Source organism: Globicephala melas, chromosome 4 (genome assembly GCF_963455315.2).
Source record: "Globicephala melas chromosome 4, mGloMel1.2, whole genome shotgun sequence".
NCBI lineage: Eukaryota > Metazoa > Chordata > Mammalia > Artiodactyla > Delphinidae > Globicephala > Globicephala melas.
In genome coordinates, this window is record NC_083317.1 from 69,924,243 (window position 1) to 69,942,768 (window position 18,526).

General features: G+C 51.2%; 1 protein-coding gene across 1 annotated transcript in view; it reads right to left on the reverse strand.

Annotated features, from left to right (window-relative positions):
• Window positions 1–18,526, reverse strand: part of ITGB5 (integrin subunit beta 5) — a 121,383-nt gene that overhangs the window by 8,105 nt on the left and 94,752 nt on the right. The window contains exon 11 of the mRNA XM_030858752.3: window positions 2,911–3,133. Coding sequence (XP_030714612.1) covers window positions 2,911–3,133 — 223 coding nt within the window. The remainder of the gene's footprint in view (window positions 1–2,910; window positions 3,134–18,526) is intronic.

An 18,526-nucleotide genomic window follows, 5' to 3' on the forward strand; every position in this document is an offset into this window, starting at 1 on the left:
TGCCTCCCTGCCGCTGTGCCCTGGCACCCGAGGGCAGGGGAGCCTCAGCCACATGGGGGGACAGCAGCCCAACCTACCCCACAGGCCTGTGGGGACCGAAGGGGCTGCGTGTCTGGAAATCTCCCTGGCAAAGATATGGAGGGTTGTACCATCACAATGCATTGCCTTTATTAGTATCATTTAAAAGTTCCGTGGGATGGAGAGACCAGTCACTACGTTTCCAGGGCAGAAACTGTGGCCTGAAGGGAGCTGGGAGCGTTTCATTAAGTCGCCCTATTTTACAGGTGAGGGAAGTGAGGAATCAGTGACAGCATGTTCCAGCACCCAGGCACCTGCCTCTCTGTCAAGTTTCTCCCTGAGTCCTTACTCCACTGTCTGAACATCGAGGAGGAATGGGCGAGTGAGTAGACTGTGGAGGGAAAGCAGGGAAGACTTTCTTACCAGGGTCCTAATATGCTTAAGAATCCACCTATCCTCGGATTGGCCACAGAATCCCACTCTCCTGGTAATGACTTCATGGAAACATTCTGAAGTTAAACAAGTAGGTAATGTTTGCACCTCTCCGGAGGCCAGAGCCCCAGCGGGCAGGCAACTGAGACTTGGCTGGGCGCCAGGAAGGCGTGGCTCCAGCGCCAGTCATTCACGCTGACGCCACTGCCCCTCCTCCACCCGTGGATTAACACACTGCAAAGAAAGGCGGCTGCTTCCGGTCTCCGCTAGGATTCACTGAGCCCTCCATCTGCATGCCCTGTTGTCATGAAACCACAGGGCCGCTGCCAGAGAACATTCCCTAATCATCCACGTGGACAGATGAGTTTAACCTGTGTGCTCCGCATACTGGATTGAATCTTGTGATCTACTGTAGTCACGTATTAAAATGTCTGGCCTTGAAACAAACAAGTTGCTGAGACAGACTTTGCTCAGCGAGACTGTTAATTGCAATCGGCTGAAACTGAATAGGAACTCACCCAAGGTGAAGAGCGTGTTCGGTTAGTTCTAGAAAGTGGAGATTGACTGCTCTGAAACCCCAGAAAAAAAAGGACATAGGCATTCAAAACCTGTTGGCTCTCAGCAAAGCAGCAAGTAGAAAAACAGCCTGAAGTAAGGCACTATCAAAGGTACTTTGTTTAAAAAAAAAACAAAGTGACAACTAGGCTGTGAAAGAGACTGTGTCAGTGTGGCCCGGAGACAAGGAAGGATGAGTGAGGTTCCCCTACGGCATCTCTTTGCTCTCCTTGCTCCTTTGATATTGCTTAATGGATAACACATCACCAAGTCTACGTCTTCTTGGCAATGAATGCTTTAAACATTTAAAGCGAAGGTGGTCTTCCCAAGAGGCCTTTTAACTGACCTAAGCCAACCCGATAGTGCCCTGCTGCTCCGGAAGAAGGAAAGAAACAGGCTTGATCTGCCTTTATTGGTTCCATGTGTATTGTCCTAGCTTGGCACCAACCCCCATCAACCTCATATGCCCCAAGGTCTGGGAGCCCATACTCAAAAGGGTTCTGCTGGTGGGAGAGCTGGGGGTAGGGCACCTCCCTCAGGCATTCAATGTTGATAATGGCCATGATTCCAGGCTCAGATAGCCACAGCTATTTGGGCTCCAGATCCAGGATCCTAACCTCCTCCTTCCCCTGGGATGTTTCTATTTGGATTTCTGTTGTTTCCCTGCTCTCAGCAGGTCTAAGGTAGATCTGTGTTTCTTCTCGCTTACTCTGCCTGGCTTCCCTCTAATTACGCAGAATAAAATCTGGCCCTGTCTATCTTGTCTCTCCATCTGCAGCCAGCTTTCAATTACCCACGCCTGGATTATTTGTGGCAAACATCCAGCCAGGGGTTCTGCCACCCAGAACGTTTCTGAGAGCAGACTGACCGGCAGCCACGCTGCTCAGGGAGCATGAACTCGTCTCATTAGGAGCCCGAGCCAGGGGTTTGGAAGGGAAATCTGCCAAAAAAAACTGCACAGTTGCGTTTCCCAGCCAAAGAGAAACAACGTCCGTATTATTATTTGTTCCTGATTATCTGTGCCCTCCCTCCTGGCCCCTTAGGACACGGACGCTGATGGCGCAGCTGTTTCTCTAGCAAAATTCAAGAGAAACCGTCACTCTTGCTTTCCCGCTGGCATAACTCCCTGATTTAATTCCGTCTCATTCGCACTCTGGCAGAGTGTGAAGGGCAGAGCCGTGGGGAGGTCAACAGGGGAATGTAACCCCGTGGCTGGGTCAGTGGAGGCCTGGAACCCGCGCCTGGACAATCTGCGTTCAGCAGCAGCGCAGAGACCCACTCCATCATCTGTACAAATGGAGCGGAAAATGCCAGAGCCACTGTAGCTTGTTCCTGGCTTGCCTTATCTAGGTCGGGTGCCCTCCTGTCCAGTTTACCTTCTGATGATGTTTTGTTTAAAGCAGCATTTCCCATATGGGGGGGGGGGCGGCTGTGAAACATTGTTTGGGAGATGTTAATGGGGCAGAAGGCCAAATTCATTTGGAAGAAAGATGCATGCTGAATGTCCTTTTAAAATACTCAGTGACACACTAAAGGCTCAAGAAGATGCTATTTTGGTACTAAAATCAGTTTAATTTCATTTAACTCAGTAATCCTATAACTTCTAAACTTGTTTAGGAACAGAGTAACAGTTTTTGTTGCTGTTGTTATGTTTTGATTTCGTTTTTTTTTTTTTTTACAAAATCCCCATGCAACCAGTGTTTCAAAGACCCTATTCCAGTTAATGTTAGTAAGAGTTTCGATCCCCAGCAAGTCTGTGTGGGGAAGATGCAGGAGATGGGGGGTGAGAGGCTGGCCAGCCCTGAGGGCTGACTGGCCGGATGACAGGCCTGGTCTGGGGGAGACGTTGGGGTTGGGTGGGGCGGGGGGGGGGGTGTGGAGGGCTGTGTAGGGGCGGCGCTTTACCTCTTGGTGCTGCAAGCATCCAGGCAGGTCGGGCACTTCTCACACGTCTCCCCAAAGGCCCCTGGCTCCGTGCACTGGCACTGCCCACAGACACAGTGCCCGCGGTCACTGCAGATCTGGCCATCCCTGGCCTGGCACGTACTGATGTCTGTCGAGCAGTTACAGTTGTCCCCGATGTAACCTGCGTGGCATTTGCATTCTCCGCAGTGACAGTCGCCATGACCTAAAGTACACACACGGCACATCAGCACCTGCCTGCTTACACGGACACACAACCAACCGCCCAGCGCCTGCCGTGTGCCGCACACTGGGGATCCAACAGAATGAGACGCCGACTGTGCCCTCGCAGGCCGTCTGGGCAGACAAAGACGGCCTGGTGCTGACACGGGGTGACAGCAGGGCGCCCGGGCAGTGCGTATGGCCTGGCTGGGCTGAGTGCTGTTCCAAGTCGGTCCAGAACTTGGCCGAGTCGTGCCACAGGCCCAGGACACCAGAGAGCTTCTTCCTGTCTCCCGTGTTACGTGATTAATGGCCCCAGAACCTGTGAATGTGACCTCGTATGGCAAAGGAGACTCTGCAGTGTGATTAAGTGAAGGATTTTAAGATGGGGGAGATTCTCCCGGATCATCCAGGGGGGCCCTAGGTGCCACCACAAGGGTCCATATGGGGCACGGGGAGATCTGACTACAGAAGGAGGTGGCAACGGACAGGAGAAGCAAGATCCTGCGCTGCCACCTTTGCAGATGGAGGAGGAGAGCTCGAGGAGGCCGGAATGCAAGGAACGCAGCCCTGCAAGACGGAAAAGGCGAGGGAAGGGTCCTCGCCCAGACCCTCAGGGCGAGGAGTGCGGGCGGCCCTGCTGCCACCTCCACTTCAGCCAGAGGAAACGATTTCAGACTCTAACCTCCAGAAAAGAGAACACATCTGAGTTGTTTTCAGTCGCTAAATCTGTGGTACCCTAACACAGCCACGAAGGAAACCAACAGAGTTGTTGCCCCTCAGTCTCAGTGAGACGCTGATTCTTGCTCTGGCCTTGGAGCCGAGGGCCAGAGCCGGATGACTCACGAGCAGGTACGGGGACGGCAGCGGCTAACACCGAACTCGCTACGCGCGTGTCAGGCTTTACAGCACGAACTCGATGAATTCTTCCAACCATCCCACGCGCACAAGTGATGGAACTGACACACGGAAGGGGGAAGCAGCTCGCTGACGGCCAGACAGCTAGCGGCTGCAGAGCCGGGACCCAAACCGGGGAGTGGGGCTCCAGGGCCTACGGTCTGAACTCCAGGATCCGTGGCCTCTCAGGAGAAGAGGACAGAGCAGGCCCTAATCAAGATGAGAACCAGCTGAGGGGCCCCCGCTCCCCGCTTGCAGGAGAAACTCTTTCCACAGCCTGCAAGGGAGGAGGAGCTGGGCATCCCCTCCCGGTTCTGCAGGCATCAAGGGCAGGGGAGCTGCTGGGCTCAGAGGACTGAGTAAGTGTGCGCACCAGGCACGCGCGTGTGCATGCTGGACAGCGAAAAGCACGGACAGCGCCAGCCTCCAAGGGGGCCAGGAGCCTGACAGTTAGTGGAGTCTCTATTTTTTGCTAACAGAGGCAGAAAGCAGTGCTACAGATAGCACTTAATTTTTAAAAATCTTCCTTATACTATCACTGCAGCATATTGTCCTCTCTCATGCCATTTTGCTAAGGCTAATATTAATAGCACCAAGAATTTGTATTTGCTGAGAACCCACTGACATACTAGCAGGAGACCAGGCAGGCAGGGGATGGCATCAGACAGGGGCGCCTTGCATTTTATTCCCGCTCCTGAGTCAGTTATCCTTGTAGTTGGACCTCAGCACCTTCTAAGACCACCAATGAGTGCGACCCGCAATTCACGTCAGGACCTAACTCCAGAGAGCCTCTTCACCCCACTTCCTTCCTGTCCCCCTCCCCAACCTGTCTGCTTGTTTAGCCTAGAATCTGCAGGAGGCAGGGAGGCCATCTGGAGCCGCCAGACCTCCCCTCCCTCCCGTGCATGCGGGGCAGCCTCTCTGCAGCCCAGGGGATACAGAGCCCCAGCAGATACTTTGCTGGGCGAGAGCACCCTCCCACTTCACAGCCAGCACCGAGGCACATGGCAGCCCTCTGGGAGAGGTGAGGAAAGCCAGACCCCAGCCAGGAGGAGGCTGTGGAGTACAATTTAACTGCCTGGAAGCTGGCGTGTGATGTGCGGGCCACAGGAGAGAGCTGCACCCCTGCTCATGGGTTACACGGTGGGGGGGGGGTAGGGGCATGGGAGGGAAAGGGCAGCAGAGAGCACAACTCACCCGAGGGAGGGAGGCCTGCACACCCTTCCTCTGCACCAATCCCCGAACAGCCCTGGCAAGCAGGAAACCACCCCCCACGGGAAGTCTTCCCAAATGAAATGGATCCAATCTGCACAACTCCCTAACTCTCGGCCTCAGGACCACATTGGTCAAGAGGCTGTTTTAAATTAAAATGGTTCACTGTCAGGGTGATTTTCCCCCCAACATTTTATTATGACAATTCCAAACCTGCAGCCAAGTTGGAAGGACTGTAAGAGAACATCCATCCACTCATCACCCCCGTTCCACCATCAGTACGCAGCCGGCTGCTTCATCACACATCTGTCCATCCCTCCGTCCGTCCATCCATCCCTATTTTTTTAAATGCATTTCAAAGTGAGTTGCAGTTATCAGTGCACTTGAGGAGTGGTTTGTAATACAGCTCTGGTCTCTCCAGTGGCTTGTACATCATGCCATCCCGTCAAGCAAAAATAGAGGAAGTAAGAGGCACGGCTGATGCCGTATTTACAAACAGCAAAGACACTACTCAGGCCAGAGAGACTGCTTTGTTTGACACGGTGAGTGTTGTTGCCCTTCCTTCTCTGTTTTTGGCAGCAATATAAAATGAACCAAATAAAAACCTAGCACAACATTCCAAAGTGTCGAAGGTTTGGTGAGGAGGTAGTATATTATTTCGTTTGGGGTGAAGTATGGGTGTGTGTATGTGTTGAAGGGAGAACTTGCTCCCCATGGTGACTGGGCATCTAATGTGAAAAGATCTGCTGCTCACTGAGAAGATGGCAAAGGTGCCAGCTGCTCTGTACTTCCCACCATGACGGTTAACTGGCAAGTAAACCCAGCTGCCTTGGGTACATCTGACATCACGAAGACCTGAGAGCTCCAAAACCCAGCCCACAGTCAAAGCAGTTGAGGGTACCCCTAGATCTGGGGTGCAATTACAGAGTTAGGAGTCAAGGGCAGGAGAGAGTGGGAGCTGGCAACTCACCCAAGGTCACCACGGCTCCATGGAGAGGGACGGGACTCACTGCCAGAGACCTAAGCCGTTCCTGAAAGCCTCCTACAGCATGTGAGAGGCATGGACGTGGCGAGAAAGAAATGCTGTGCAAAGAACCTGTGAGTGAGAGCACGAAGCGCCCCGGCCCACAGGAGGAGGGTGGGCAAGCAGGTGGGAGCCGCTGAGGGCCGGGGGACCTCGGAAAGTCCTTATCCACGTGGCGTTTTGGCCTCAAACATTTGCCAAGTCCAACGCAAGGTCCCAGCAAGTCAAACTAGGAGAGAAGCCACGCTCCGTGAAATGGCTGAAGCCACTGGAGTGCTGTCCTCGGGGACTCCCGTGATGGCCCCAGTTTGTCTGTCAGGTGGTTCACCGCCTCTCAAAGACAATGGAAAGCAGCTATGGCAGAGAGGTGACGCATGCCTCATCCTCCTTCACTCCCACGCAGACCGTGCCGTCTAAGCAGGGGATTCTCTGCCAGGGAGCCCGGGCTTGGCCTCAGAATCCTCCTCAACACTGTCCTCTAAGGAGGTTCTACCGACTGGTGGGAGCCGGCACACAAGGTACAACCGCTTGCCATGTCGGTTTAAAGTTTCCAAGTCTCCCTGAGGAAGCGTGACCCATATAGAGTGTCATAAACTTCGTAAATCTGGTCACAACTTATCCTAATCCAAAGGTCTCGGACCCTGCACTCGGGCCTCAACCTGCCTTTCCCTCAACCTGCACGTACAGAGATGTCCACATCCTCTGGTCAGCCCTTGGCCTCTCCTAATGCCCTAGTAGGAACATGTTATTAAAATGACAAGGGTCATTCGGTCCCGGCCCCAGGCTCAATAACCCATCAATCACCAGGAGAACTGGAGGGGGAATGGGAACATGATCCTGGCTAACAGCACCCAGAGGGCGGAAGCAAGGACTCTGCAGCAAAACAAAGCTCGTTTATAACGCTTCCCCGGCACCCTGGCAAAGGGCGCTGAACTTCATGACGCCTGTCTAATACCGCGCGGACACAGAAATATTTTCATTACACAGAGACAGGGATACTGAAGGGCATGTGAAAGCACTTTGTAAGCTGTGAATTGCTACATGTGCAAGCTATTATTAGTACCTTTGTTCGAATGACTGATAGCTAAATGGACAGGAAGTTGTCAATGTGTCTATTTATACAGAATTTCAGCTCTACAGAATTCAGCAGCTTTCCATCAGCAAAACGGTGCTTGTGTGGGCCATGGGCCAAGACGCAGCCCCCCCCACCCCACCCCCAGCCGATCAAGTAGAATACTGGCTATTCAGAGGCAGGGACGCCCCTGAAGCAGGCGGGGAAGGAGCTGCCAGAGAGGAGGGAGGGGGCACGTGAGGAAGCCCCAGCGCCAGTGCTCTGTAGAGGTCAAGAAGGGCAAATCCTACAGGGCGGTGGGGCGGCGAGGGCAGGATCCAGTGGCAGAGAGGTGAGGAGGTGGCCACAGCGAGCGCGGCAACTCCCACAAGGAATCGGGCTGTGCAGGGAAAGGAAGAGATGGCGGGGAAAGGGGCTGGGGATTTTGAAGAGGGGATATTCGAGCATCCTTCTGATCAAAGAGAAAGATACAGAAGAGAGAACATTTTGGTGGAAGTGGAGGGATCGAGGGAAGAACAAACCCCAAAGAGATCATAGCAGAAAGAGGTTAGTGAGGTGGGGGGGCGAGAGAGAGAGAAAAAGAGAATGAGAGAGCGAGTAGCTGGGGGGTGAGGACTGTGGCCGGAGGAGCTCAGGCTAACCCCAGTCAGCTGCGTGAAAGGCTGGCGGCTGTGCTGGAACCACGTTCAAGTGTCACCTTGGGCAAGTCCCTAAACCTGACGATCATTTCCTCATCTGTCAATGAGGGCAATGCCTTCCTCGTGGGAGTGTCATCAGAAATACTGGTGTTAATGCAAATCAGGCCCCTACCCACGGCAGCCAGCACAGGACCGGACCGCCCCTGCGCCCCTGCAGCTCAGCAAGGAGCTCGGAGGCCGTCGCACTGGACCGCGGTCACAGGGCCGTGCAGGCGTGACCTGGAGAAAGGGCTGAGAAGTCGGGGATCATGCAGTGGGAGGGCACAACCTCTAAACGGGGGGAAGATCAAGGGGGTAGAAGGCAAGGATCTGCAGGAGCGAGGGGCGGGCTGACAGGGGTGGGAGGCGGCCAGCGCCCCTCGTCCTCAGGAAAAGGAGGCGTGGGCGTTCTTTCATGAGGTGGAGGATGAAGGGGAGCCTGTTTACCATGGAACATGGGTGGTGGCTAACAGCAGGGATACAACGAAACATTTGGAAAATGAGGCAGTAGAGTGTGGTGGTTAACACGTGGCTTCTGAAATCACGAGAGCCCGGGGTTGGCCTCCTGAATCTATTTACCAGCAGTAAATGATGTTTAACCCCGCTGCATCTCGGCTCCTTCACTTTAAAATGGGGCCTTATTAAAGGTGTCCCCACTCGTAGGGTTGTTGTATGAGTTCAATCACATAACCTGTATAAAGCGCTTAGTGTTTGGCATATAATAAGTGCTCAGTTAATGCTAGCTAGCTTCATCATTGTCGCTGTTATAATGGGAGTGTGTGGGGAGCGGAAGCTTGGAGTAGATAATGGGAGAGGGAATCATTTCTGCGAGCTTGAATCAAAGACTTCCAGAATTAGGGAGTTCCCTGGCAGTCCAGGTGTTAGGACTCAGCACCTGCACTGCTGGGGCCTGGGTTCAGTCCCTGGTCAGGGAACTAAGATGCTGCAAGCGGAGCAGCTCAGCCGAATTAAAAAAAACAAAAAACAAGCCTTCCAGGGTTAAAAGCTCCCATAAGGTTACGTAATCCACGCCCAGCCCAAAGCGAGAACACCCAGGGCCTGGTGAAGCTGCTCCTTGGCCCCAGAGCCTTGCACGGAGGCCGACACCCAGCAGCACCGGAGGCCCTGCCGGGGGGCACTCCAGCCCTCAGCAGGAACGGGACAGCTAGATGTCTGAGGCACGGCCCATGTGGCCCTCGGCCCCAAGCTGGACTCCGGCCTGCAAAGGCCCAAGGCAGCCCTAGGGTGACCTCAGAGGACCTGCGTGAGGGCCCTGGGGCTGGAGGAAGGAAGGAGCCCGCCTGGGATGAGGCAGAAACAAGAAGTGGGTGTCTTCTCCCCATCCTGGCCCGGTCAGGAGCAAGGGTCATGACCACAGAGACGTCAGACCCTCAGGGTACAAATGTCTCTCCACAGCTGGTCCAAAAATAGTTTCCATCCAGCTCAGGAATGCACTGCACCTCCCTTGCTGATCAGCTTCCGCCCACTCCCTTCGGCCTCCAGGAGGCCTTTCAGGCTGGCAGAGGGCTGAGGAGGGCAGGGCTGCGCTCAGCTCCCCAGCCCCCCAGACAGGAACGGCACCTCCCTTGCTCCTGTCTCTCCCTCTCCCTATCCCACTATCTGCATCCCTCTCTCACACAAGTAGGTACTCTCAGTTTCTGCCTCCCCCAAGCTCTCCCACGGGCACCCCTCCTCCCACAGCCCCAGCATCCTCCTCCCGCAGCCCCAGCACCCCTCCTCCCACAGCCCCAGCATCCTCCTCCTGCAGCCCCAGCACCCCTCCTCCCACAGCCCCAGCATCCTCCTCCCACAGCCCCAGCATCCTCCTCCTCCCACAGCCCCAGCATCCTCCTCCTCCCACAGCCCCAGCATCCCTCCTCCCACAGCCCCAGCATCCCTCCTCCCACAGCCCTCTGTCTGCCCATCGTCTTCCCCTCCTCTCTCCCCTCTTCTCAGGACAGGCAGCGGGTAAACAGGAAGTGGTTAAGAGAAAAAAGAAAAGGAATCGCTGTGGGCTGGAAAACCTCTGCTCATTTGGGTGAGTTCCCTGCCTCGGAAGCCAGGTCTTGTCTGCGACGTGGACACCTCTGGGTGACAGCCTGGCCCCGCTCCTGGAACTCTCTAACAGCCGTCTTAAAAAGGGCAGGAAGACCAACCAGAGCTTTCTGTGCCTCCAGCCGCCGGTGTCTGTGTCAGGGGTCCCAAGACGCTGCTGAGCCAGAGGAGGCCCACGGCCCCGCCCTCCTTAGCATCAGGTTGGGGTTGGGAGCTGCTCCCCGAGAGCCTGTGAACGTAGACGTCCTGGGCACTCACACAAGCTCCATGGGGAACCACAGCCAAGGGCGGGCTGACCTGTGGCCAAACGCACACACAATGCTTCCAGAGCGCCCGGCCTCTGTGTTGGGGCTTTGGACTGGGAAGGGGAAATCCCTCCTAAGAGGCGTTCTTTCTGGTACCTGGCTGACGAGCAAGTGAGGGTTACATCACGGGCCGGGTGTTCTCAGTGTGCCCGGGTCTGGTCCCCGTGGGAACGCGCCCCTCCCACTGTCTCAGTGTTCCCTTCCATGCACTGGCTTTGGTGCCAGAAAAAGGAGAGAACAGAGATTCTGGAAATGCACAGGACTTCTACCCAGTTCCCTCATGAGGGATCTTAGCCTGACTCTGGGCACCTCAGCAGAAACTAAATAAACCTCCAGGGTCGAGAGAGAAGTCACTCTCGAAAGGTTGTGTCCTTCTCACCACAGGCTTCCCGAGCCTGTAAACACAGCCTCTTCTTGCCAAGGATGAGTTACTGACGAGAGAACTTGCCAACTAAGGGCTGCTCCTCTCAAAGACAGCACAGCTCTCCTCGCTCATCACCAACCCCGGAAGGCAGCTCTCACAGAGTCTCCTCAGACCAACTCGGTCTCACCCTCGTCACTGCTTGGAAGCCCTCGGCTGGGGACGCGTCTTCTGGACGGGAGCTACCGTGCAGCCTCACCTAGCTACTTGCTGGCTCTGGACGGCAGTCCGCTTTCTTCATCAATAAAAGAGGGACGGTGGTTTGTCTCCCTAATGGGATTGGGGGAATTCGTTGTAAATGTGCAATAAAGAAATGTATGGTTTCAAGAAATTTCTAATTTCACTGAGAAATCAAGTCATTAAAATCTCTTAATAGAGAAACTTGATGGAGCACTTACAACAGGACGGGCATTGTTCTAAGCACTTTACTTGGATTTTCTCATTAGTAGTCCCAATCGCCCTACATGGTGGTACGATTATTACCCTCGTTTTTGCAAATATGGAAAATGAGGCACAGAGCAGCCAAGTAATTTATCCAAAGTCACACAGCAGGCAGGTGTCAGGGCTGAGATTTGAACCACATTTGTTTGTCTCTGGAGCCCATATTCCTAACCACTATGTGTACTGCCTCTCCAGTATAATCTAGGCATGACTAAGTGATAAAAATTAACACAACACGTAGGATAAATGTTCAAGGTGACCCAGGGTGTTTTATAGTTTAAAAATATGCAACAGATCCATCCCCAAGGCTAGCTCTTTTAATCACTGATCATTAAATCACTCTTGGCCTCCATTTTCCTATCTGTAAAGTAAGGGCGGTAACTATGTGAGCTCTACCATTCCTCCACCGCTGACATTTGCTGTTCTCGGTCAGAGCAGGAGAAATCTGGAGAGCCTGGTACAGACTCCGGCTTAAGCTACAGGTTATGGAATAGTAGAGGAGAGAAGGCATTTTGGGTGCAAAAAACAGGATGCATTCAATTGTGAGGATGAATACATAGAGTGCACAGCTTGGAAGGGAAGTATTTGAAAAGGAGAGTTTGACGAGAATGGGTACCCGGGGGGTAGATATGGGCCTGTTTGTATGCGTGTGTGTTTGTAAGTGTGTACGTATATAAAAAGACAGAAGGAAGGGAGGGAAGGAAGGAAGGGAAAAAGGGAGGGAGGATGACTGTGGAGGAAAGAAGACCTTAGGGCTAGATTGAGGAGTTTGAATTTATCCTGGAGTCCCAAACGTCCTGACAATAAACTCCCATCACTAGAGGGAAACTGAGAGCCTCAGCTGGACGCTGCAGCGTTCTCCTGGTTGAGTACTCCTGCTATGGTCTGCCCCTTCCCCAAGTTAGTGTCCACATGGCCTCCTCCATCATTTTCCTAAAATGTAAACGATGTGATGACACTCTTTTGCTTAAAATCCTTCAACAGCTCCTCACCGCCAAAAGCACAGCTTCCACATGTAAACTTTGTGCCCAACATACAAACCTGTTACGAGGCCTACCTCTCACATCTCTTCACTTGCCCCTGCGCCCCCGGGCACCCCAGGTTCTGGTCATTTCAAACCACTCCAAGCCTCTCAAACATGCTGAACTTTAGCATAGTTTTGTTTTGAAACAATTACTTTGGCTGCAGCATGGGGAGCAGATGAACTTGGATGGTGGTAGCACAGATGGGGAGAAGACGAATTTCAAAGAAATATGAGGTGAGTGGACAAGACTTACAATAGGACAGGCATTGTTCTAAGCACTTTACTTGGATTTTCTCATTAGTAGTCCCAATCGCCCTACATGGTGGTACGATTATTACCCTCGTTTTTGCAAATATGGAAAATGAGGCACAGAGCAGCCAAGTAATTTATCCACAGTCACACAGCAGGCAGGTGTCAGAGCTGGGATTTGAACTACATTTGTTTGGAGCCCATACTCCTAACCACTATGCGTACTGCCTCTCCAGTATAATCCAGGCATGACTCAGTGATAAAAATTAAAACAACACGTAGGATAAATGTTCAAGGTGACCTAGGGTGTATTATAGTTTAAAAATGTGCAACAGATCCATCCCCAAGGCTGGCAGATGGAACGTAGGAGTTGAGGAGAAGGTAGGAAAAAGGATAATTCCTGGGTTTCTGGCTCGTACAGCTGGATGAAAGGTGGAGACAAGGAAAATCAGGAGAGGACGACAGCTGAGAGGAAGATCATGAAATCAGTCTGAGACATCCTGAGACCGAGGTTCATTCAAGACATCCAAGTGGAGCTAAAGGGAGCCTGAGAGCAACACAAGGGTAACTGAAGGTGTGGGCACAATGAGATTCCTGAGAGAGGCTCTGCGGGAGAAGACGTCTAAGCTGTGCCTTGGACAATCTCAGCATTGAATGGACTGCCAGAGGAGAAGGATCCCACAGAAGAGCCTACGGTTTTGACTGACAGTGGGGAGAGAGCTCTTCCAGGTGGGCGTGGCCAACAACATCAGCTGTCACTCAACAGTCAAGTAAGATGAGAGCCGAACAAGCCTAAGATGCAGCAGGACACAGCTATTCAGGACCTGGAAGACCTGTTTTGGTGGAAACATGGGCCTGAATCCAAATTGGACTGTGATGAAGGCTGCCTGGGAGGTGATACATGAAGTCAGTGGGTGTAGACAAATGTTTTGAGGAATATGGCTGTGAATATGAAGGAAAGGGGAGCTTGCAGGGGGGCGGCGGGGAGGGTAAGGGTTTCTCTTTTTCTGTTCTTTTTTTTTTTTTTTTTTTTTAAGACTGGAGAGTCCTGGCATGTTCTAAACCTGACCAGAAGACTTGGTTAACAGGGAGAGTATAGATATACAATCACTTATCACACGGATATATTTGTTTATGCATTTGCCTCATCTCATTGGCTTGCAAACCCATACAAAATCAAAGACGGTGTTTTATTTTTGTTTGCCTAACGCCTAGCATGGTGTCGGGCACACGGTAGATGCTAAGAACGTGTTGACTGGTGGAGGCTGTGAATGACATCAGGACAAGCCTGAAGTCCTGGGGAAGATACCCGATGCTGGAAATTAGAAAAGGAATGAAGTATTATTGATGCTTATAAACTTAAACGTGATTCTTGAGATATTTCAAATTCTTAACAAATGCCCAAGGAACCCAGAGACCTGAGGATGACACGAGAAATCAAGACTAGGAATTCTCTTTCCTGTGGCAACCATGGTCATGGTTGAACAGAAGTCACAGGCTTTGCACCCGATCATGTTCTTGCATATTGTTCAGATTTCTCCAGCAAAACGCTCTTCAGAGATGTGAACAATGATGCATCCTCAGTCTCAGGGCTCGTTGCTCCCCGTCCTTGGCTCAGTGTCAATGAACCAGCCCTGACAAGCTCAACTGAAGGTGCTTCCCGATAGGTGATGTCCTGAGAAGCCCCTTACCCTTTGCCTTCATCTGCTGAACTGCATGTTGCATTCTGTATCTGATCAGCAAAATATGACCACTACTAAGCACATGAGGTGATGCTGCTTTAAGCTAAGCTTCCCCAAACCTCAAGAATACTTTGAGATGATAGCTCTGGCTAGAAAGCCAAGACTCCACTGTCAAAGGCAACAGAGCTCTGTCAAAGGATATCTTTGCCTTTCTGGTCTTAGCACCTGGTTTCTCAATGCCCAGCTGCCACGTCCCTCTAATCACTACTGCATTCCACACGAGGGCACCCAGGGAAGGACTTGGTGTCTGGCCCAACTCTATCCATCACAGGGAGATTAAGGCAACGGAGGGAAGACGGAAAATCCTGAGTTCCTTAATGAACTCACCTCTCCAGTTTCAAAGGAGTGTGATGAACCATAGTCCTCATAGGACCCTAAGAATGCTGGCAGGCCCTTCTGGGGAAAGGCCAACAGCATCTGGGGAGACATGAACTCACTCCCCTTTCCCCTGGTCACTGCAACAGGATGAGAGGGTTACTATTTTCAACCTGGAAAACTCTCGGGTTGTTCACCAGTTGCCATATTCCACCCTCGGTTGGCCACTGTTCAGAGCCTGCAGCAGCACTCTCAATGGACACAGCTGGTCTGGAATGTCACATGAGTGGGCCACGCTGAAGCCTGGCTGCCAGGAGCCCAGCCAAGCCAGGAGATGGCAGGAAGCAGCCGCCCAGAGAAGAGCATCCCCTGAGGGTTAGGGTAGGTGAGCTTTTCCTAGGCCAAGGTTTCGGGCCAACCACCAGCGGGGAGCACGGCCAACATGCCAGTCTTCTCAGCCACAGCCTCCACCACACACGGCTGATCAGTAACAGTCACCTCAGTCTCCTGGTAGAGGAACAACCACCAAATGAGATCATGCATGCCAAGAGCCAAGAGTGTTTTATACATTAGAAGAGGCTAACGAAGGCTCATGTAAGGAAAGTGGGTCCAGCCTAATCAATACCAACAGCCAGACACCCACGGACTACTAAGGAACACTCTGTGCCTTTCATCAAATAATAGTCATGAAGGGACGGGTACTTCGGCTGGTCTCTTGCTCTGCGTGTGTCCTTCGGCCTGGTCTGCTATGTCTGATCTATCCTTATGTAACCCAGAGAAACTCACTTAGCAAAACAGAGACTAAAAGTTTCCTAAAATTTTTGACCAGAATAAAAGAGCACTTATGAGGTAAGACTTGGAAAATGCGGGCTAAATGCTTCAGTGGTGGCAGGAAGGGCTGAGCTGGTATTAAAGAGGTTTGGGAAGGGTCTCAAGCTAATCCAAATGTGTAAAATTCGGTAGTGACGAGGTAACTATTTACCTACAAGGTTCTCCTCGTCTGAATCTATCATCAAGAATCTCAAGGTGCTTTAAGTCCAGGTTCTGGGCCTCAGTTTCCCACAATGTAAACAGTCAGTGCAGGTAACAGACAGTTGACCCACTGTGTGTGACTGGTGGTGGTAGAAAAGGCAGAAGATGCAAATGATCCCACTATTTTGTGCTTGCTCGTGAAGAGCACAAAATACTAACAAATTAGCCTCAGTGTGTTTCCAAGGAAAAACATCTCAATATACTAAAAGAGTGTGTTAAAATAGATTCTATTTATTATGATTATTATCATTATTATTACAATGTTTGCCTAAAGGCCAATGATGTGATGTCAAATAATATACCAACCTGGGAAGTATATTCCTGTAGCTTAAGGACGGTGGGCCATCTGATGAAAACTTTTGGGGGTGATGGTTGTGGGCTGAGGGCAACAGGCAGGGCTCAGGAAGGTGTCCAGGAGAGAGTGAAACCGAGCAGGACCCTGTGTGGTCTTCCAGGGACAGACCTTCCCCCTGCCCTGCGTCCTCCAACTCTTTGTAGAAAAGCTTTAACCTCCCAAGGCTTCCCAAGTTCCAAAGAGCAAATTTAATCAGAGAAGTGAAAAAATGCAGGAACAAAGGAAAGCGGTCAAGCTAGACAAAAATAATAGTTTAGCCATAAAACAAAGTCAAGGACCCTTAGCTCCTCCTCAAGGGCTATAGATGACATCCTGAGCCATATCCTTGAGTTGTTTTGCAGAAACTAAACCCCTCCCCAGGTAGAGGAAGTTGACTGCATGCTGAGCACCAGCACATAGTCCCCACACCATAGACCCCAGACCAGTTGGAGGCAGAAAACTGATAACTGAGATTTCCCAAAATATCACCCTGTTACCTCACCACAAGCCAATGAGAAGAATGCCCATAAGCTGATTAGGCACTCTGCAACCCTCACCCCTAACACTGCCTTTAGAAACTCTTCCCTGAAAGCCCTTAGGGAGTTAGGGTCTTTTGAGCATGAGACGCCCATTCTCCTTGCTCGGCACCTGCAATAAACACTGTGCTTTCCTTCACCACAACGCAGTGTCAGTAGATTGGCTGTGATGCATGTCACCCCAGTTCCTTTCATTAACAAGAAGATGCAAAACTTCTGGCAGACTGAACTCACTCAGAGCAACTTCCAGACACCAGCGAGCGTTTGGATCTGGGTGGAGTCCTTAGGTCAGCGTTCTGACAGTCAGGAACACTTACCCCAAAGGAAAACAGGGCTCCATCCAATCCCACCCCACCCCACCCAAAGCACTGAGCAGCAGAGTCCTATAACCAGTTATGTCACAGTTTCCAAAATCAAGACCAAACTCTAAGTGACAGCTCAACACCCAAGAAATAGAAACAGAGGAGCCGTACGAATAACCATTTCAGTCACCAGAGGTCTCCCATCATTTTCAATTTAACTAAGAATGGAAAATTTTCTAACGTGTTATTCTACAGTATCAAAAAGTGAATGCCACCCAATTCTATACATGACTAACATCTCATTTTCGGCATTTCTCATGGTTTTCCTAGGATTTTCCTTTTTTTTTTTTTTTTAAAGTTTCATTATTTCCTTCACAAGCCAAACTCCATGACCTTGGATCAGGCCTGAAGTTCAAAGGCATGAGCAGAGTCCTCATCCCAAGCTCCCCTGTCTGCACACTTCCCTTTCTAAACAGACAGAAAAGGGCGGTGAGGTGAAAGCCAATGCTCAGATTACTCCATTTTTCACAGTCACTGGTAAATTGTTGCTTAAGATGTTTCTGGAATCAGGATCTGAGCAGTGAGCAAGGGCAGTAAGGAAACTCCATTCCCAGAGCTGAGCTCAGCACATGCAACAAGGCAGGTTCTCAAAATGGCTTGCCAACACGCTTCTTATCTTTCAAGATCTCACACAAGTCTGGATGGTGGAAGTAAGTGGTTCATATGCTCATTCCTCAATCGAAGAAAGTTTCTGAGGAGTGGAAAATTCTAGGGACAGCGAACATTTAGAAATTAATTCAATACTGTGAGCAACTCCAACTCTGTACCCCTGGTACCCAGTACAAAACCTGGCACATGAGGAATGCTCAGTGAGCTCTTGAATGAGATGAATGCAGCACTCTACCTAAAATAAAATGACCTCAGTGACAGACCAGTATCTGCAGCTGCACCAAGGTCAGACACTTACTACACTACAGTTTTTCCAAAGAGCTTTCTCCAACCTCAGGCTGCAAGAGGCTGGATGACTCCAGAGCGGAGCAGCCCAGCTCACCTGGTTCATGCAGCCAGTCTGAAAGGTGCATTGTTTTGTTATGTGACTAAGCCCTAAATTTCAGTACCTTGTTGCCTTTCAAATGAACTTGAGCAATATCTGGATGCAGATGGAATTCTTAGAGAATTCCAGACCACTAGATAGATGCCTATTGAGAACTTCTGAAACCAGCCTCTTCTGATGCCATGAATGTCTCTGATGCTTATCTTTGTGGAAGAAAATCTTCCTCCAGGAAGGGAGGGAGGAGGAGGACAGCTCCAAACACTTACTCCACACCCTGAGTGGGGAGGCAGAGTGCAAGGAGCTTTACAGTTACTGTCCTATTTGATGCTTACAACAACCCTCTGGGGTATTTGACAGATAAGAGAATTTGTCAGAGAGGGTAAGTGAAGAGTCCAAGGTCAGAGGTGGAAAGGGGGAATGCCAGGTTTAGGATCCAGATTTGAACACGCGCTGGTCCTCGAAGGTCCTGGTAAGTGGTCTTTTGTGGAAGTATCTTTACGAATTACGGGTGTACCATTCCTTACAATCGTAGTTACTGAAGAATACTGTATCAAATTCTGTTCTCATAGCCACCGTATTCTGAGTACTCCAAAATGGAAGATGGCTCTCTTGGTCTCTGCTGTCATGTGCATAACTAGGATTTCTATATTACCAGATAAAGCACACTGCTATGAGGATATGCTTTAGAGGAAGAGGAGAGCTTTC